Source organism: Podarcis liolepis (genome assembly GCF_965112155.1).
Source record: "Podarcis liolepis genome assembly, chromosome: 5".
Taxonomy (NCBI): domain Eukaryota; kingdom Metazoa; phylum Chordata; class Lepidosauria; order Squamata; family Lacertidae; genus Podarcis; species Podarcis liolepis.
The window spans coordinates 2,561,323-2,583,114 of NC_139556.1; the positions used below are offsets into that span (position 1 = coordinate 2,561,323).

The 21,792-nt window shown below is 42.8% G+C and overlaps 1 protein-coding gene across 2 annotated transcripts in view; it reads right to left on the reverse strand.

The window, feature by feature from the left end:
- TTC38 (tetratricopeptide repeat domain 38) overlaps positions 1–21,792 on the reverse strand; it is a 256,120-nt gene that overhangs the window by 209,615 nt on the left and 24,713 nt on the right. Inside the window, exon 3 of one of the 2 annotated variants that reach the window (XM_083503399.1) lies at positions 11,979–12,065. The exons of the other annotated variant lie outside the window; for it this stretch is intronic. Coding sequence (XP_083359525.1) covers positions 11,979–12,065 — 87 coding nt within the window. The remainder of the gene's footprint in view (positions 1–11,978; positions 12,066–21,792) is intronic. 2 annotated transcript variants of the gene reach the window in all.

The following is a 21,792-nucleotide window of genomic DNA, read 5'->3' on the forward strand; positions in this document are numbered from 1 at the left end:
ACATTCTGATGAAGCAGAAGCAATAAACTTTGTGGTTCTGAAGATCCAAAGTATTTGGTTTTCCATCACCCGTCAGACACCACCCACAAGTGACAGTGATCATGTCAGCACTATAATATTTGGAAGATCTGTGGTCAAGGATGACTACGTGTGCGGCTTGAGAAGCAGGCAAGTAAATGGCAAGAAAATCGTTTATCTTTCTGTTTGAGAAAGACAGAGTAAACGGTGAATAAATCGCATAATATTTCTATCCCAAGCTGATCTCCACAGTTTCCATTCTCTTCCTTCATAATTATTTCCACTTCAGATGTTTGTCTCATAATTTAAAATTGATTCTCCTTGGGTTTCAAGTACGTATGAACTCTTATACAAAATTAGGTAAAGGATATTATCCTGTGTTGATAATTTAGTTCAATGTCCTTTAATAGACCAGTCATCCCAAGCAGAGCCTGCAGGGGTGGGTCAGATGCCATGTGCCAAGGGAGTGGAGAGGCTAAGCTCACCTTTTCCACTCACTCACTCACTCACTCACTCACTCTCTTTCTCACACACACACACATATACACGCACAGCTTTTGTCCACTCAGAAGGTCTGTCTGTCTGTCTGTCGATCATATCACAAAGCCTCCTCCTCCTCCTGCACTCAGCCCCACATGCATAAAGACACACACACAGGCTATGTACACAAGGCATTTTAAAGTGGATTTGATCTATCCAATATTTTCATTTTTTAAGGATTCTCCAAATGAGATTGTCCTCACCCAAGTGGCAAACTGCACTTTTACCCCCCTTTAATTTGAATTCTTCCAATCTGTGGGAAATGTGGTAGGGGAAAAAAACCCAGCATAGGATCAAATGTTACCCAACTGGTTGTACTGTAGCACATTGTATGGGTAGGTTTTTAAAACATGTTCAGGGATATTTGGGTGGCCATTTTATCACCACACTCCCCTACTTTCAATGGTGAGGCATTCCTGGTGAGCTGCTGGTGAGACTGAGCACAGGATCACACTTTTTCAAAAAGACAACTGGCTATTTTGTTCCAAGTCTGGCATATCAGAAAACTTGTATCTCATAAATGAATGAATGGCTAAATGTGCACAGGCCAACAAATACTTGTGCCCATGCCCACAAGGGACCTTGGGTTTCCAGAACTCTCAGAGGATTTTGTTGTTTGTTGTTGTTGCCATCCGTCGGTCTGAAGAGACAGTGGAGTGCGCCACTGGGGGCAAAGTCAAACTGTTGAAGAATCACAGCATTTGCTGTGGCTGCAGAGATCAATAACTCATAACTGCTACCTCCCACGTTTTGCTGCATCTACAGCACCAAAGTGGCTTGAGCAGTGCATATGGAGGTCCTGGGCGGCCCAGACAAGACCTCCTTCTCGGCCTCAGTGATATGGTCCAAAAGAAAGCAGAGCGATGCGTTTAGCACCAGCTTGGCTGCAGGAGTTGCTGAAAGGAGGTATACAAGGTGCCATCCAACCATCTTAGGAACTTCACTCCTAGTTCGTGTAGGGTTTATTCCTTAGCCTTTTCTTCCCCTGAAGATATTCTGCAAAGCAGCAGTTGTTTTCCTTCTCCTAGATGGGCTATCTTCCTTGGTTGACCAACCTCACACTTCCCTCTATAGCATGTGCAGAAGCTGCCTTCTTGACTATTGGACCCACAATTGGTCTCGTCTGCTCAATCTGCCGGAGCCTGTCTTCGCATGCAGGTGAGGCCCATAGGCTACCCGCACCTGGTTTAGCTGGCAGTCAGGCTGTTTCCCGGGGTGTGGACACTGTCACATGCTGACAGCTTCTAAGAGCCACAGAGTGGGGACCAAGGGCGGACAAACTACCCCAGAAGGAGCACAACATGCCCCCCACTAAAGGCACTGTTCTTCACCTAACATCCCATAGAACCCTCTGGGAGGATAGGAAGTAGTAATTGAGGGGATGGGGAGACAAACAGTGTGAATACATTCCATCAAGCACTACCCACTAGTGTGGATTGGAAATACTGAGATAGAGTTCAACTGAAGGCATGCACAAAAGAGCACATGGAAAAATCGGATCTGTGTATGTGCTTGAATACTCTGTTATGGACATAGCCATAGTCTGTCACGTGTGCACTCACCCTAAGTGCACCAGGATTGTGAGGTTTAAACCTCCACTTGCACCTCTCCACTGCCATACCCTCCAACATTTTCTCACCCAAATCTGGGGCATCCCCTTTCCCGCATCATGCTGTCCCCACATCACCTCAGCCTCCTCAGCCTCTTTGCGGTCTCCTTGGCCTCACTGCGGCCTCACCGTGGCTGCCGGAAGTGGTGCATGCATTTCCAGAAGTGTGCTTCTAGATGTGCTGTGCCCGCTTCCGGGAGTGCAGTGGAGGCCGCCATGGAGGCCGCGGCAGCTATCATGGCTGCCACATTGGAGGAGGCAGCGGCAAGACAGCGGAAGCAAGACATCCTTGATTTCAAACAGAAGCCACAGTGGCTTCTGTAAACCTCACACTAAATACAGTGGTACCTCTGGTTACGTACTTAATTCGTTCCAGAGGTCCGTTCTTAACCTGAAGCACTTTAGCTAATGGGGCCTCCCGGTGCTGCCGCACGATTTCTGTTCTCATCCTGAAGCAAAGTTCTTAACCCGAGGTAATATTTCTGGGTTAGCGGAGTTTGTAACCTGAAGCGTATGTAACCTGAAGCGTATATAACCCGAGGTACCACTGTAACTCTGTACTGTTAGGATATTTCCGTTCCACCTTAAAAGGGAGCAGGCTTTGTGAGTCACAGAGTCTGCGCATTTCCTGTTCACAGGATGTTTATGTTTTCTGTTGCTTTCGTTTCTCTCTGTGTCTGGAGACACTGAAGCAGGCAGTCATGTTTTTCTTTGTTCTGATCAACGCTGAATAAAACTTGTAAATAATGCTCTCCTGAGTGCGACTTTTGCTGTGCATTATCTGCTGATAAGAGTGTGCATCAGTTCCAGAATGTGGGAAGCTATTTCTGGAGCTCATGTCGCTAATTGCTGATACTGCGTGTCTATGGGAGATCGATGGACGTCCGGAGGCGACGTGGGGCCATGATGGACTTTGTCTCCCTGGCAGTATCCCAATAACAGGTTATGGGCCCAGATTCACGGCACTTACAGGAGAGTAAGGCTGCGACGGTCTGCTGAGAGGTATGTGGAGTGTGGAAAGTGAGGCTTTTCGTTGCCGCGGCAGAGTCGCTTTTGATGTCCGGCTGGCTTAATTGGCCTGGGAGTCGAGCCAAGCAGAACTCAAGATTAATGAGCTGCCAAGATTAGAAGTCTCTGAAGTGAAATAGACTCACGGCTCAAGTAAAAAGCTGGAATGGAGTTTTTCCAAGCTTCTGAGGCTGCTGAGTGCCCAAAGCTAAATGGCCACAATTATAAGACCTGGGCTGTGTGGTGTGAGAGTTTGTTGCGACAGTTTGGAGTGTGGCATACTGTGTGTGAAGCCCCTCCAGTTCCTCTGACAGATAGATGGAAGGCCCAACATTCAAAGGCTATGGACGTAATAGTCTTGTCCGTCTCTCTGGAGGAAATTGCCACGCTAGCTGGCAACACGACTGCATGTCAGATGTGGAATGCTTTGAAGATAGACCATCTGCCAGTCATCCCAGCCCAGAGTTTGACTGCATCGGAGGTCCTGGCTGTTTCCCAGAATGAGAGTGTATGCAGGGATGCTGAGGGCACCGGTTGCAAGCTGCAGGGGGAGCTGACTGTGATGTCATCCCAGGCAGCCTTCCAGCCTCCAGGGGGAGCCAAGGAGTCGGCAGCTGAGAGCTCTGTTTCTCATGGGAGCCAAGGTCATCCTCGCAGATACCGGAAGGCCAGAAGTAAACAGAGACAGATGCCCGCAGATGGCCAGAAGCAGAGGGAGGGTGAAGAGCCCACGCCAGTGGAAAACAAGGCTTTGTTTGCTGGCACAGCTTCACCAAAGGCTAAAGGCAAGTCTAATGGCCAGGAGCAGGGGGGCAAGCTGCAAAAGCCCACGCCGGTGGAAAACAAGGTTTTGCTTGCCAGAAAAGCTGCTCCAAAGGCCAAGGCCAGATTTGTTGTTGATTCTGGTGCCAGCCGCCATTTAGCAAAAGACGGCATCTCTTTATCTCCTTCAAACCTCAAGAAGGTGAGATCCACCTGGCTGACGGAAAGACGTTGCGGATTGCAGGAGAAGGGACTGTGAGACTGGCAAGTCTGCACACTACCATCAAAGATGTACTTTATGTTCCAGGTGCTGTAAACAATTTGCTCAGTGTCCCACAGCTGACTGGGCGTGGCTTTGAGATTTCCTTCAAGAGGAGCGTCTGTGTCATCAGGAAAGGCAAAGAGGACATTTTGCATGCAAAGTTTATAGATGGTTTGTTCTGTATAACTTATGATGACAAAGGTGCTGCTGTGTCTAATGTTGATTCTTGTTGTGTTGCACAAACTAACAAAGTTCTTCATGCAGGATGTATTCATGATGCACACAGAAGATTTTGTCACCTATCTTGGCAGGCGCTGGCCAAGATGCCAGAGATGGTTGAGGGTTTGAACATCAAATCCTGTAAGTTTCACATGAAATGTGTATCTTGTGCAGAGAACAAGGTGAAGGTTGCTCCAAAAGGCAAGGAGTCTAGCAGGCAGGCTTCCAAACCCTACCAGCTAGTCCACACAGACCTGGTTGGTCCACTTGCGCCCTCTTTGGGTGGAGCAAGGTACTTCATGGTTCTAATTGATTCTTTTTCCAGGTACATTCATGTGTTTATCCTCCAGCAGAAATCGGACGCATTTCCTAGGTTCAATGCATTCTGTGCTTGGTTGGAGAATGTTCACGGTAAACGTATCGGCTGTCTCTTTACTGATTGGGGTGGGGAGTTCACTTCTCAGCAGTTTGAAGCTTTCCTGACTGAGAAGGGAATCCAGCATGACTTGTCAACGCCTAGATCGCCATGGATGAATGGGCTTGCGGAGCGAGCAAATCAAACTTTGCTTCAAGGCCTGAAAACCTTGTTGCATGATGCCAATCTCCCTGATAAGTTTTGGGGGGAGGCTCTGTTGAATTTTGTTTACACTTTTAATCACAGATTGTCATCACCTATTGGTTGAACTCCCTATGAGAAAATGTTTGGTAAGAAACCGTGCGTCAAGCACATGAGAATCTTTGGTTCTGACATGTGGGTACACACCCCACAAAGCAACAAGCTTGGGAAGCGTGGGGCACATGGTTTGTTCATGGGGTATGAAAAAGGTGCATACAGGGTATGGATGACTGACTCTAAGTCCATTAAGTTCACAAGGAGTGTTGAGTACAGTCCTAAGTGGGGGGGGAAATGTGGGAATTTTCCAGAGTTACCCAGAGGAAGATGAAGGTGATATGAAAAAAGCAGATGATGCTGAGGAAGCTGAGGAAACTGAGGATGATGATGTTGATCAGAGTTCGGATTCCAGCTCAGTGGGCGGCGCTGCTGCTGATGTCGGTGACAGTGATGACACAGCAGACTACAAGAGCACAAAGGCCTCAGTCAGACCATCTGATGCGTCTGACAATGAACTGGAAGAACCACTGTTCACCATTGGTCACTTTTCTCCTAAGAAGGAGGAGATGAGTCCAGAAGACTTGTGTCTAGTACGCAGATCTGAAAGGGCGACCAAAGGCAGACCTCCAAAGAGATTTGCTGATGAGTTTGCTAAGACAGCAACTGCTGTTCTTAGTAGCTCAGAGAAGGTGTGGGAACCTTCAAGCTTCAAAGAGGTTCAGGAGTTAACCTCTAAAGATGCTGAGCCTTGGCTTAATGCCATGAAGGCTGAAGTTGATTCCTTGAACAGGAACCAAACTTGGAGCTGGTACCGGTAGTCCCAGGGATGAGACAGGTTGGCAGCAAATGGGTCTTCAAGGCCAAGACAGACCAGAATAGCAAGGTTGTCAGACACAAAGCCAGATTGGTTGCCAGAGGTTTTTCACAGGTACCAGGACAGGATTACCACGAGACCTGCTCACCCACCATCAAATATGAGAGCATTCGGCTGATGCTCAAGATCGCTGCGGAGGAGAAACTGCATGTTTCCCATCATGACATTAATACAGCTTTTTTGTACGGAATTTTGGGGGAGGAGCTGTTTATGGAATGCAGATACAGAAGGGAATGGTCTGTAAACTGCGGAAATCCTTATATGGTCTCAAGCAGAGTGCCAGGTGTTGGAACACAAAACTCACTGAGACGTTGCTTTCTCTAGGTTTTCACCAGGGCAAAGCTGATCCGTGTGTGTTTGTCAAGGAGGAGGGACAAAACAAACTGTATTGTTTATGTTTTGTTGATGATCTTCTGATGTTTTGGAAGAATCAGGCTTTTTACCAAAGCACCCTAGCTCAGCTGAAGGAGCACTTTGACATGAAGGATCTTGGTGAGGTATCCAACTATCTTTCTCTGCAGGTGGAGAGGGACCAAGCAGGTAATTTTCTGGTACACCAAACACAGAAAATTGCTGATGTATTAACCAGTTTGAATTTGGTTGATGCAAACCCAGCAAACACTCCGATGGTGACAGGTTACCAGGTAGATAGTACTGCTGAAGCGTTTTCTGACACTACGCTGTACAGATGCATTCTAGGCAAGTTGAATTTCATTGCTAGATGTTCAAGACCTGACATAGCTGTAAGCACTAACCTGCTTAGCAGACATGCTAACAATCCTACTGTTCAGGATTGGAAAGCTCTGAAGCGCATAGCCCGCTATCTGAAAGGGACTTTGCACTATAGGCTGAGGTTCACCAGTCAGAAGACTGGGGGTCTTGAAATCTTTGCAGATGCAAGTTTTGGAAGTGACATCACGGATGGTACAAGCACTTCTGGAGTATGCTACATGTACAACCACTGACTGTTTGACTGGTTGTGCAAAAAGCAGACGACAGTGAGCCTAAGTTCCTGTGAAGCAGAACTCAAGGCTCTGTCATTTTCACTCATGGATTGTGAATAGTTGTTGCAACTGTTTAAGGACATCAGAGTTTCTGTGAAATGTCCTATACAAGTGTATCAAGACAATAGATCTTGTTTGGCTTTGCAAAGAACCAAGTACTTGCAGATTAAGCTACATCGTGCAAGAGAGTGTATTCAGAAAGGACTTATTCAGGTGTCCTACATGGCAGGAAATGAAATTCCTGCTGATCTGTTGTCTAAGGTTGTTAACAGAGAACAACTTAAGGTTTACGTACAAAGGTTGCAATTGGGTTGAACCACGGGTACTACAGGTTACACGGAAAGGGGGAGGAAGCGTATATAACCCGAGCGTATATAACCCGAGGTACCACTGTAACTCTGTACAGTATATAGTTTACAAAAACAGACAGACTACAAGAGCGCAAAGGCCTCAGTCAGACACATCAGATGGTCACTTAGAGGATGCCTTTAACACACAGGACTGGTTTCTGTTGACTTCCCCCTCTCCCCTACATCCCCAACACTCTTCTTTTATCTTATAGGCCGCAAATTACAATGGCCTTTGGTGAGTTAGGATATGAGCTCTTTATTTTAGTGTATTTGTAAGCCATTTGTTCTGTATTTTAATTCCTTATTTTTGAGATTTCATTGTAGGCTGTTCTTTTTTGTAAACTGCCTTTGAATTCCATTCCTGTGGAAAGCTGAGGTATACATGTTTTAAATATCACCATTTTTACCACTTACTCATTCTAATAGTGACCTCTAATAGTATCATTAATGTGCATGACATAAATTCAACTTGAAGGAGGGGGAGGTGAAGGGGAAAAGGAGAAGTTATTTAGGCTAAATTTCTGTGTGATGTGTTGTGTATTCAGTGGTTCTGCCAAAGACTCCATAGGAAGACTTCCAGGTTGGTGCCTCCGGTAATGGCGGAATTCCTCTGACCGGGAGGAATTTGCCCCGTGGGAATTTGGGTCTGTACCACCACGGCGAAGGCGGAGACCCGTAAAAATCACAGGCGGGAGAAGCCTATGAACGTGGGATTCGGTGGGAACCTTTTGCGCCTCCCCTACTCGTGGGGAAACCCGGTTTCGGTGATCCGGAGCGATGTGGGGTGAGTGGCACGGTGCTTCGAATTGTCTGCTTCTTCCACGGAGCGAAGCCGCATAGCTGTTGTCGGAGAGCACTGACTTTTTTCTTGTAGACAATTTGACTCTAAAGTAATTACCCGTGAGTAGAGCTGAATTGGGAAGAATTGGATTTTTAAACGTTTAATCTGGCATCGAAACGGGGAGGTTCAATACAGGAAGTCTGCCTCCCCCTTTTGTAGATAAACTGAAGCAAGGAGGCTGCAAGCTAAAGTCTTGGAAAGCCTTTTGTAAAGGACTAAATTTCCATCGGTAAAGAACAAATCCCCCCCCTTTTGGAGGCAGGAGAAGAGGGGGGGAGTGGTGGACTGAATATGCCTGTAGGAGAGAGTTAAGAGAGTTAAAATACCGCCGCTCTGATCCTGGAAACAGGCTGCTAGCAGGATTGATGTTTCTTGGAACATCCATTGACAGGTAGCTAATCAAGAGAATACATTGTTTCTACTGTCTCCGGTTGTTTTTTAAAAAAAGAGGAAAGTAACTGAAAATTGAAACTAACTTTGGATTATTGAAACTGTGTTTAAAAGAAGACATATTGACCGATACAAATACAACGTGTTTTCCCCTAGTGGAAGCTTTTGAAATTGGTTACTTTACAGGAGCTGGGCTAGGGGAATTTCCAGCTGCAAGATAAAAAAGTGTGAGACTTTGGAATTGACCTTGAATCTCTTAAGTGTTATGGTAAACGGAAAGGAAAAAACAGATGGGATGTCGACAGAGGAGGCCTTAGTGGCTGCATTATTGAAAATAAACGATTCGCTGGAACAACTCCACAAGAAAACAGATGTGATAAATGTGAAATTGGGTGTTGCAAATATTGAAATTGATTTAATTGTAGAAAGTTTAAATAACTTGGGACAAAAGGTGAATACCAATTCAGAAACCACCCAGAAACTGACACTGGAATCTACTCTGATACGGCAAACTGCAGATGAAGTCAGGGGAAAAACCCTTGCTGCTGAATCTAAAGTAATACAACTGGAGAGGAGGGTCCCATCCATACAAAGACAACTTGATGAACATAAGCTGACATTCGTTATGATTGAATTTAAAGAAGAACGGATGAATTTGAAGACCAGAGCCCTATCTGAATTGGAAAAGGAAAGCTTGACAGAATTTCAGGAGGTGACAGGACTAACATTGGTTGAGAAAGAGAGGTATTTGGGGGTTAGTATGACTGCCAAAAATGTGAATCTGCTTAAGGATAACTGTGAAGGATGTTGGATTGAAGAGAAGGGGGATTTGGAAATATGGACAAATCAGAAGTTGTTACTGTTGGGCCGAGTTACTGTGGTGGGGATGAGGGCTGCTGTTTTGCTGGGGATGTTGCTTTTGTTTCAAACATTGCAAGCTTTGGATGGGATGGAGGGTTACAGAAGGTGGCATAGGGATGCTCCTAGAGTTGTTTGGCAGGGCAGGAAGCCTTGAGTAAAACTTACGATATTGATGGATGCCAAAGAAGGAGGTGGACCTGCCCTGCCAGACCTTTAAACTTCGTTGTGAACCATCTGCTTTTTGCTGGTTGAGAGAATGGTTGCTTTTTGAAAACACTGAAGTGTTGGACAATGGCAGACGAAGTTGATGGACTATATGGAATTGGCGGAAATGACTGGCAAGATCCGAGACCAGGGTGAAGAGTCGGTGGAAGAAGATTGGAAAAAGTTTAAAGACTATTTATAAAAATATTGTAAAATTAAGGAATGTTAGAAAAATGTTGGAATGAAATTACATGGCTTTAGTAGAAATGTCATAAGGAATTAAGTATAAATAGATTAATAGAAAATTAAATGAAAAGTATGGCAAGAATGTGTTAAGATAATTATAGAACAGAAAACAGAGTAAGATGGAAAAGAATTGCTGAAACAAATAATAGAAGTGGAATACAAAAAGGGAGGTGTGAGGAGGTCGCTGGAAATAAGTGAATGAAATATAAGATATTGAAAATGTTTGAGGTGTTTTTAAATTGTTTTTGTTTGTTTTTGTTTGTTTTGTTAGTCCATATAGCGTTTTTGTATTGTATTTGTATTGTTTTTTCTCTTTTTTCTTCTGTTTGTTTGTTTGTAGTGTTGTGTTGGAAATGTTGAAAAACTAATAAATATCATTAAAAAAAAAAAAGACTCCATAGGAAGAGTTGGCTTGAAAGAAAAGAGGGGCATCTTTTACCGAAAAGCCAACAGGTAGCAGTTCTAATATGTTCCCATTTCTCATGGGGTAATTTACAGAGAAAATTAAAGATCTGGGATTTCCAGTGCTTATGGGATTCATAAGATATAGAGATAAGCATACATGCTATTTAGATGGAATATAAGCTCCGGTTTTATCACAGTCATTGCCTTTTCAAAATTAAAGTCCTACCAAACATTCTCCATTAAAATTGTAATCGATACATCTGGGCAACATGGCAATGACACAAATCCAGGGTAATGTGAGGACTATGAAGAGGAGCGTGGGATTCAACCACAGAAAAAGACAAGGACTATTGTGGCCATATTGAAAATGGGCATGAGTTGCCTAAGGCAACAGCAGAAAGGTTCTAGAATCCATGCAGACTTTCTTTTTGTGCTGTTGCTAGGAGATAACTGTTACTACTGAGTCAGGTTTCTCTTTCCTGTCAATGATGAGGTACCTTTTATGTCATGTCTTCCTCTTCTGCTGTTCATGTTGCTTGCAATACCGAGTGGCAGCTCCTCTTGATCTCCTTCCACCACCATTGTTAGTCACTTGTTCAAAGCCAGAAAATCGTGTTTATCAACGTCAAGATAACGAACTCCAGGTTTCATGTCTGTGGGATGAATACATTGAATTGTGCTACTCAAGAGCACGAGGAGTGAATTCTAAAAAGAGAGAGACAGACTTACAACCCGCTCCTCATTGCCACTGGTACCGAGATGCCATCCTGGTAAACAGTACAGATAACTGGCTAGGTGAGTTGGCGCTGGGTCAAGGCCTGCCAGGGGAAGGTCCCTATCCACCATGGGCTTATAGTCGGATCACAGTACAGTGTACATCAACTTTGTGCTCTGCACCCTTGTGCTTTCACCACAACCTGAGCATTGAGGTTACCGGGCAAGATGTCCGACTTTTCCTGCTCTGGCCACGCACCCTTCCAGTTTTTGAATGGCAGCCAGTGCACCTGGGTTGGTGCGCACGCCTTAAGAGTTCCTCATGGAGCTATCGCTTCAGGAGCCAAGGGGGTAGTCCAGAAGACCTCCTCATTCCCAGCAACCAGCACAGTGAACCACTTCCATTTGCTGGCTACCCTAATGCAGAATTGTACCAGGTCTGCGCATCGTACTATAGCTACCACCTGACTGTACGCTATCCCCATCGTGGATTCTATACCGCTTCAGTCAGTGTTCAGCATCGACCTCTGATCAGCCTTAGCATAGAATTATATGTGGAGCCTGCCCTGTTGCATGTCTTTAGTGTACGTTCCAAATTGCTGAGCCACCCACATGGGGCAATCAGCCTTTCCTGGAGTCTTCTACAGCTCAGCCAAGGAATAGTAGCTTATAAACTATTAAGCACGCATGATACAAGAGAGTGGTCTCACTTCTACAATTACAACCATTTTGCTCTACGCAGCAATTTCTGTGCTGTTCCCATACCATATCACTCCAAGGAGAAGGTGGTGGCCAGTGTCTATTTTCGTACTAATGAGAAGATGCCTGAACAACTGGCGGGAAAACTTGATTTCTTTAATGAGACTTTGATTTTCAGAGCAAGCACTGGAGCCACAACTTATCTCACACTCAATCCACAGAAAACCAGAAGAGGCATCTACATTTTTAGCCATACACTGGGATTGTACTATTCTACACAGGAAGACAGCACTACTACCACCACTAGGAAGGGCTACAGCTCCCACTATATCTTTTACGAGGAGCAGAGCCTCTGTTACCTGATCATTGTTGAATTCATGCAGCTGCAATTGTCCAAGTTCAGCATCCATGTGTATCTGAATCGGAAAGGGACTTTGTTCAGGTCTCTAGGAGAAAAAGATATTGAAGTTCACGTTTTTAATAACAGTTCTCCTGAAGACAGTTTGGTCTCTATTGTGTGGTTTATTCCTGTGCAACATCCACTGCTACAGTGTGAGTGGACCTTCAACCTTCAACTTTTTGATTCTAGAGGCGAGTACCCAGTTCAGAACTATACTTTCACCTACATAAATCATGTCAAAAATGCAATGCAATTCATTTCTGATTCTTTCTTAACTTTCAACTCTGCCCTCTTCACTGGTTTTGTAGCAAAGGTGAAATGCATTGGAAATGGACTTATGCCAGCTATTTTAAAAGCCACAGTCAACACTTATGCTTCAAAGGCCCTCAGATTTAGCATAGCTTGCCATCAAGAACCCTGTTCTATTAAGGAAATTAGTATCCAGAAGCCAGTTGCTTCTCAGCGTGTGGTATATTATACCCAAGGAACAGAGTTTACTCTGGCTGCTGATACACTTATCACTTGTCCAGGTCCTAATCAAACAAATGTCATTTGGAACATCTATAAAGTTCCAGATCTGACTACTACACCAGATTGGTCAAAACCTTTTAATCCACCTAGCATTGGAAGAAGAAATTCCACCATATTAAAAGTACCTGGTCCTGTCTTAGATAATGGCTTGTATCTCTTTAATTTTACAATGAAATTAACCTCTTTGGATACATGGAAGAGCATGGAAGGATCTGATTCACTGTTTGTCAAGATTGGATCAGATACCTTTGTGGCTGTCATTGCTGGAGGCAGTATCCGGACAGTTGGATTTTCTGATGAGTGGATACTTAATGGATCTGCATACTACAATGGTGAGGCAGTCCAACCCTCTAAAGGGCTGTCCTTTACGTGGTATTGCAGCAAACAAAAATCAGACTACACATCAATGACTCTAAGTGAAAACGGGAAATGTCATCCAGATCAGGTAGATTTAAAATGGATAACATGCTCTGTTCCAGTTCAAAGAGTGCAACCTGAAACACTTCAAGGAAATAATGTGTATTATTTTCGCCTGGTGGTTCAAAATGGTAGCAGAATAGCTCAGACGGAACAAATAGTACATGTGCAAGCTCCTCTTGCCATAATCCTAAATGTCACATGTATTGAAAATTGTGGTGAGTCAGTAATTCCAACAGAAAGATTTTGTCTTTCTGGCAAATGCCTAAATTGCAGAAGTGGCAAATCTCTCTATTACTGGTCACTTTACTCAGCACAGTCCCGTGAAATAAATTTTGATTGGTTTTCAAAAAGTACAACTGGAAGATCCAATCCATATCTGCATATAAATGCTTATGCATTTGTATCCATGGCAGAGCAGTCATTTACATTTAGTCTGAAAGTTACCACAAAGGAAGGACAGTCAGCCATCTACAAATATTCTTTTTATGTGAATGGCCCACCTCAGATAGGGAAGTGTGTTATCAATCCAAAGATAGGCATGGCATTCCTAACAAAATTCATCATTCAGTGCAGTGGATTTGAAGACAAAAATGGACCTCTTACATATAAAGTGATAGCATCATCAAATCAAATCAAAACCAGTGCCGTATCTTCAGTAGAGAATAATGTTTTGGGAATAATAGTATATGCTGGTCATGAGCCTAAAACTCCTCGTTCTTTTCTTCCAGTTGGTATACCATCTCAGAACTCTACCTTAATCATATATGTTCAAGTGTATGATGCCCTTGGAGCGTCTGCTCAGGTAATATTACAAGCAACTGTGTATGAGCAAATAAAAAATAAACCAACTCGTGTTGTTCAGCATGATCTACATGGTTTAATCAGTGGACCAGCCGCTCCTATGACAACTTTGCTTGCAGCTCAAGATTACTTTAATATAGGTTATTTTGTATATATGGTGGCCTCTGTATTAAATAATATAGAGACTTTGCCAACCAATCAAGGCTCTAAAACTGATTTGCGACAAATCCTTCTTAATATAACTACGAGGATACCTACAACTGATGTTCTGAAAATAAACCAAGTGATTTTGAGTATTTGTCAGGTAACACATGAAACTACTGAAGTAAACAGGGAATCACAACTGCTTGCGGTCAGAAAACTAAGAGAGGTCAGTGAAGCTCTCAAAAGGCTCAGGGCCAAAGACTTTGGTTCTAAGGAAGCAGAGATCCTTGGCAATGGTATATTTATCGGGTTGTCCAATGTGTTGAGCGCTTCTCTCTTGAACCATGGAAATGTCAATGCCAATGCAATTAAAGAAACCATTTCAGTGACAGAAATATTAGCAGATCTAGTCTTACAAGGTAAAGTCCCTGGGGAGCAAGAAACTAACATGGAGACTGAAATCTGGGCCATGCATTTACGGAAAGATGAGAAATGGGATGTTTCAGGAACTTTCTCTGACAGACAATATTGCAGGAACTGCTTTTATACTGAACTGAAAAAGAGTAATCATGCTGAATTACAGGTAGATGCTGTGGTATCCACTGTTCTTTATGAATTTAACAGAAATCCCTTTCCATGGTTGCTTTATACAGAAGATATTGGAACAATGGTGACTGGATTAAAAATGACAGGAACCAAAGCTAACGGTGACGTAATCAGTATCACACCTTATGTGGTTGAAATGATCATGGCTAGAAAAGAGGAGGCCATCTTTGACTTGACTATAGGACCAGACAAAAATCTCCCTAAAACAACTGGTGGCTTTAGTTTTGAAGTAAAAAGAAGCTCCAAAGATATTTTTATCCAGATTGTGTCTAAAATAAATATTACTTTTCATGTATTTATATACCTAGGCCACAATATCAGCCACCCCCCTGTAGCTGTGTATGCTGCTTCCCATTCCAGTCCTCCTACACCAACTAAAATGGATACTAATGCCACTGGTTGTGCAGTTAAGGCTCCATATATCCTTTGTCTTCCTCAATCATTGCTTTGGTCTCTTTTCCAGAGCAATAGAGCAGACAGACTGAATATCTCTGTTGTCTTACAATCACATCCAATTGTCAGAGACCAAACCACAAAGATAGTTCGCATTGCTCATTTTGCAGCAACCTGCCTAGACCTGGATGGAATTCAGAACCAGTGGAAAGAAGGGAGTTGTCATCTTGGCCCTCAGACCTCCTATTCCAAGATACATTGCATCTGTAAAGCAAAAGAGCGTAGCAGAAGAACAGCCAACCCCAGGCCATCAAAGACCTCAGGACTTGGTATCCAATTTTTGGCTGCCAAAGTACTTTTATTTCCCAATCAAGTTGATATGAAAAGGTTCCTTTTAGCATCAAGTGACCAAAATCCTGTAACAGGGTTGACAGTTCTTGCTATCTTTATAATCTACATCTCTTTGGCTATCTGGGTCATAAGAAAAGATAAAGCTGGCATCAGGGATCAGGTCATAGATTTGCCAGACAATGATCCCTTTCACAAGGTGAGGTATCTAGTCACAATATACACAGGAAGTCGTTTAAGATCAGGCACCAATGCTGATGTCTTCATTGAACTGATTGGCCAAAATGGGGCCAGTGATGTACATCATTTAAAACATCCACAGTTTCCAGGGATCTTCCAGGACGGATCCATTGACACCTTTCTCTTAACTACTGAGAGAGACTTAGGAAACATTTGTTCTCTTCATATCTGGCGCAATAATCATGGCTTTGGTCCTAACTGGTTCTTAAGCCGAATCAAAGTACAAAACATGGATACTAAACAGTCATGGATATTTATATGTAGGAAATGGTTTGATCCTGGCAGGGATGATTGCCAAATAGAAAGGTCATTTACTGTTACAAATCCCAGTGTACCCTTAAGCAAGACTGATTATTTTTGTATTATGATTAGCAATGACCTGTTCAAGAACCATCTTTGGCTGTCTGTCTTTGTTCATTTAGACGATGACTCTTTCAGCAGATTCCTCAGGCTGACTTGTTGCTTAGCAATACTGTTAAGCTCCCTGATGTTTAACACTATATTCTTCAACGATATTGACCAACATATTTATTCAGTAGAACTACAGTATTTGAGATCTATAACAATTGGAATAGAAAGTTCTTTGATTTCAGTTCCTGTGCAATTGATTCTGGTAACCTTGTTTAAGCATTTATCAAAGAAACCTTCAGCCTGGAATGCAGCTCAAGCTCACCCAAAAGGAAGCTCCTCCTTTTCATCTGAAAACCTTTGTGAAGAAGGCAATTTAAAAGCTGCTCCACCCTCGGAGATGAAGTCCCAGCAATTCCCCCACAGAGACACCAATTCCAGCAATAATGTTGCAGCAGAAAATGAAACATTTTCTGAGAAAATACACAAACCACAGTCTACTTGGTGGGTTCTATACATCGCCTGGATCATTGTGCTTTCTGTATCTGGTGTGCTCTCATTCTTCATTGTACTACTTGGCCAATCCTATTCCACTAAAACCTCTTTTGAGTGGCTAATAGCTTCCATTACCTCATTTTGCCTAAGTGTGCTTTTCCTTGAGACCTTTAAGGTAGTTTTTTTTACAGCCTGGAATACCATTTATCCAAAATACTGCAGAAATATCCCATGGACAAGATACCAAGATCTTAAGTTTAATGATAGAACTATCCCTGCAAAGGAGATGAGACAGTTACACGAAAACCTTGTCAAACTTAGAGCTTCAAAGAAATACCAACCAATTAAAGGCGAAGAGCTTATAATATTGAGGAAAAAAGCAACTGTTAAGAGTCTAGGTTATATTTTAGCAAAAAATATGGTCTGTCACTTTGTCTTTTTAGCTTTAATTTTAAAGTATACTCATCCTACAGAAACCACCAGTAGCTTTCACTACAATCGATTTATGCGCAAGAAATTTTCTCTTGGTTTATCTGAAGTAAATAAAGTAGAAGATATTTACAAATGGGTGAAAAATATCCTTCTGCCGTTGATACACAATGACTATCAGCCAACCTATATTTCAGAGACCTGGTCCAAAGTCCTTGGGTCGCCCAGAATGAGGCAAATAAGAGGTATACATTCCGACAGGGCATGTACCTATCTACATAGCTTTCAAAAAGCATTTCTGACGGATATTCACTGTGTACACCGATATGGAGGTGACCCAGAAGATCAAGCTGACTACAATGGGTCATGGTCGGCTCCAGTCAATCGTCCAGCTGCCAACCCCACCAGCTTTTCAGGCTACACTTATGAACAAAGCATTGCTGAGTGGGAATATGAGTCATATGGAGAATTAAACAGCTACCCATCCAGAGGATACAGCTTTTATTTTTTCACAGGAGAACCACAAATAAATTCAACAGAAAGATTGAAGACTTTGGAAAGGAACACCTGGCTTGATCACAGGACCTGGGTAACTATTATTGAGCTGACCACTTTTAATCCAGATGCAGATCTGTTTTGCAGTATTTCTGTCATATTTGAATTTTCATATGTTGGCCCTCTTGTCAGCAGTGTGTCAGTTCATTCTTATAAGCTCCCACTTTTAGGTGACCAAACCAGTAGTGTGGTTTTCTTTTTTTTATGTATTGTAGCTATACTTATATTTTATATTGTGGATGAATATCGCATGGTGCGTCAAGAAAGGCTGAATTATATAAAAACAGCTGCCAATTTAATTAATTTTGGAATTAAGACATTCTGTCTAATTTTTTTGCTGCTGATTCTATTCAGATTGAAGCTTGCTTTTGAGTTAATACAGTTTTATTTGTATAATCAAGAACAATTCATTCCCTTCCATGCAGCTGCTCATTTCGATCGAGTTGTCAGAACAATTAAGGCATTATTGGCTTTTTTCCTCGTTATGAAAACATACCGGTATCTCAGGTTTATGTTTGATGTCCGCTTGGCCCAAAAGTCTTTGTTTGAAGCTCTTCCTACAATTACTAACTTGTCTGTAGGAGGGGCCATTTTTTTTTTGGCATATATGTCAGTTGGGTATTTAGGATTTGGCCAACATGAAGAAAGTTACCGTACTTTGCTTTATTCCTTTACTACTGTGTTATCTTACTGCGCCTTAGCATTCAGGGGAACTGAATTTGCAGCTGATAGGTTTTTGGCAGGGCTCTTTTTAACTTCCTTTTTGTTTGTGATGATTTGTGTTTTCCTCAATTTATTGCAAGCTATTATGATCTCTGCTTATACGGAGGCAAAGAGATCTATCTATCCAGAACATGCACATGAAGCTGAAATGATGGATTTTGTGATCCAAAAGATCTATAGTGCATGGGTTTTTGTGACCACTGGTACACGGACCACAACACAGACAGTCATGTTTAACAGGATGCTGTATGGAAAACAAAGAAAAAACTATGTGCAACAGTTTAAAAAGGAAGAATAATAATAGAATAATTGATAAATAGCTTACCTTCCAGTTTGAAAAAGAGATGGATAAGAAATTGATTAATTTCTGCAATGTTTTCCTATACATTTCTTATACATCCTATACATTTTCTTGCTATATCATCCAAATACCCAAACTTGCGTTAAGGTAACTTATCAGTCACCTTTCAGTGATCCCATCTCTGATCTCTCTAGTGATTTCCATAATTACTGGCAGAAGACTTATCAGTGAAGTGAACATATACATTCGAAATATACACTGATTCACTAATTTCAGGAACTTCTCAGCATGCACATGTTTCTGCACAGGAGTGAGAACCTCTAAAAAGATGGGGAACAGACCAGTTACATGTGAAATAGATGTTGCTATGCCTTGGGTTTGGGTTTGGCACACAGCTGCTGAACTGTGGTTATTATCCAGCCTGTATCCCTACCACAAATTTACCTCAACAGCTCCAAAGTTTTCCAAATAAAGATGAGTGATAACCAGAGATAACCAGCAGGCAGGATTCACTGCATATATAGAAACTTTTGATGGTAATGGAATAGAAATGCTTTACACAGCATGCCTTCCTCTCTGAGTTTTAAACTCAAATTTCATCATTTTCCAGGAAGCCAGTTTTCTGTGGCTGCATCCAGGTGTCTTAGTTTAACATTACCTAGTTGTTAACACAAGATAGTTACTCTATGTAGTTAGAAGTGTTTGTTCATACAATTAGTCTACGCCTTTTCTTAAGAATTCCACTCTTACTGCACAATATATGTTTGATGTTTAAGAAGTTAAAGTGGGGTGGGGTTTTCTTTTTTAATGAAACCATAGTAAACATCCCTTCAATGTTAACTTTTCCTGCTCATTTGAATAAATTCTATAGGTTTCACAAAGTTTTGGTCTTTGACAATTGCTCCTTGAATTGTGTTTATTTCTTTAATTTACATAAAATAATAAAACATAATTAAAATAAGGTTGCTTCTACCCATCTGACTGACACACAGTATTGCTCTGGAGAGGAATGGGTGGACTTTGGGCTTTAAAATTTCAGTGGCGCCTTGTGTGGTGCCAAATGTTGGTGCCCCCCCCTTTGCCTTCTGTTATTTATCATTGTTGCAGCACCCCCTCTTGGCTCAGCACCCAGTGCGAGCAAACAGATTGCGCTCCCCTAGGTCTGCCCCTGCTGTTGTGTCTGTGCCCACTCCCTTTCATTCTGTCCCTGTGTGCTCCTCCTTCCTTTTCCTGCAATGGCAGATGTTTGCATACCCAGTGGCACAGTGGTAGGAGCCATGTGAAGCAGCTGTACTGTGCAGTGATGATAAGATTTGATACCTGATTATGAGACTTGAATTCAGCCTCCCAAATTTTACAAGTTGCTCTGCTAAAGTATAAATCTACTTAACACTAAGAAAACATAGGTTCAAAAGACAACAGCAAATCACTCCTTTCATGCTTAAGGGAAAATAGGAAGAACCGGTGAGGTTGACATCAATACAGTGGTACCTCGTGTTAAGTACTTAATTCGTTCCAGAGGCCCGTTCTTAACCTGAAACTGTTCTTAACCTGAAGCACCACTTTAGCTAGTGGGGCCTCCCGTTGCTGCTGCACAATTTCTGTTCTCATCCTGAAGCAAAGTTCTTAACCCGAGATACTATTTCTGGGTTAGCGGAGTCTGTAACCTGAAGCGTATGTAACTTGAAGCGTATGGAACCCGAGGTACCACTGTACCAGGAATGGTCCTAGAAAAGGTAATCAAGTGGTCTTTCCGTGAGCATTTAGAAAAAGATGCTGTGACTACTAAGACCCAGCATGAGTTTCTCAAAAAGAAGTCCTGTCAGACACATCACATTTCCTTTTTTGAAGGAGTTACAAGCTGTCTTTGCATCCAGAGAAAGTTCCTAACTCACCAAGGGTTTGAGAGCCATTGCCTACCCTCCCCTGTTTTAGCCAGCCAGTTGGGGTGTGTCCTCTGTCACACGCTGGCAGCTTCGAGGAGCCCCAGGTGAGAGCTAAGTGCAGGGTGGTGACACCAGAAGGAGCACAACATGCCCCCCACCAGAGGTACTGCCTCTCCTGTAACACCTTACGCATTACTTTAGCTGCTGGATCACACATAAAACTCGAATGTTAAAAAGAAAAAAGAAAAGCACAACACATTTGATGGCAATGGGGAGTGGAGTGAATGAAGCTGAAGGGATCGTTCTTGGGCCACAGCAATTTAAGGTTGTGTAGCTGAAGTTTTTTGGGGGCGGGGAGGTTGTTGGTTATGACAACTAAATGTTCCTCCAGAGCAGGGATGCCAACAGGATTTTGGGGGCCCAATAAACTCTTTGTAGGTTGCCTTCCTCTGCTCACACATAGCAGACACCACAATCTATTGCAGAGTTTCCCCAACTTTTCATGTTGGTGATACACTTTTTAGACATGCTTCATTTCATGACACAGCAATTCAGTTTTACTAGCAAACTGGAGGTTAAACTAATCCATAAGAGCGCGGGGAGCATTTGCACGACACACCCACACACTGCAGCCAACACACTAGCGTGTTGCAAGACCCAGTTTGGAAAGCTCTGATCTATTGGCAGGAACTTAGCCTACCTTACCTCATAAGGCTGTTGCAAAGATAACAGGTGGAGGGAATAATGCATATAACCTGGAGTTCCTGGTGGAAGAGCAAGATACAAATACATATTGCAGGTCATGCAAAGCAAAATAGACAAGCACAAACCTTAGAAAACCCTTGCTTTAATTGAAATGTTTCATAGTCCTGATGATGCAGGAAAATGCAAAAAAAGAAAAGCATTTTGCTAACCCTGAAGCACTGCAATATCAATGTTAAAACGTTGCAACTCTCTTGCAGTGATGGCAGTCCTGTGCTCAGGATTCTCATTATCTGTGTTATCCAACAAATTCTGTATATTCCAGTTCCAAAGTTCAATTGTCTTTTATGACTGCTGGGTGGTGACCCTTCAGGGCTTGGTAATCCAGTCATGGAAAAAGGGAGGCAGACTATGTTCAGAGCACCTTTTCTAGCCCTTTCCCTTTTGGGGGTGAGCAGAGTGGATCCTAAATAGGGCTGCTCAGCATTGCCTTAGAATCATAGAATTGCAGAGTTGGAAGGGACCTTGAGGATTCTGCAATGCAGGAATGTGCAGCTGCCCCACATGGTGCTCAAACCTGCGAATCTGGTGTTATCAGCACCATACTCTAACCAGCTGAGCTACCCAGGCCTTTCCTGATTTTAAATTTGTATTCATTCTTTCTTTGGTATAGAGACTGGCCTGTTTGTCCTTTGTAGAACTTAGTGGACTCAGCGCTAATTGGGAATGCTTAGGTGGTGGTAGAGGCCAGGGGCAGCTTTTACCAGCTTAGGGTCCAATTAGGTCCTTATCCAGCCTATCTGGAGAGAGTGGACTTTACCCCAGTTATCCATGGGGGCTAGACTACTGTA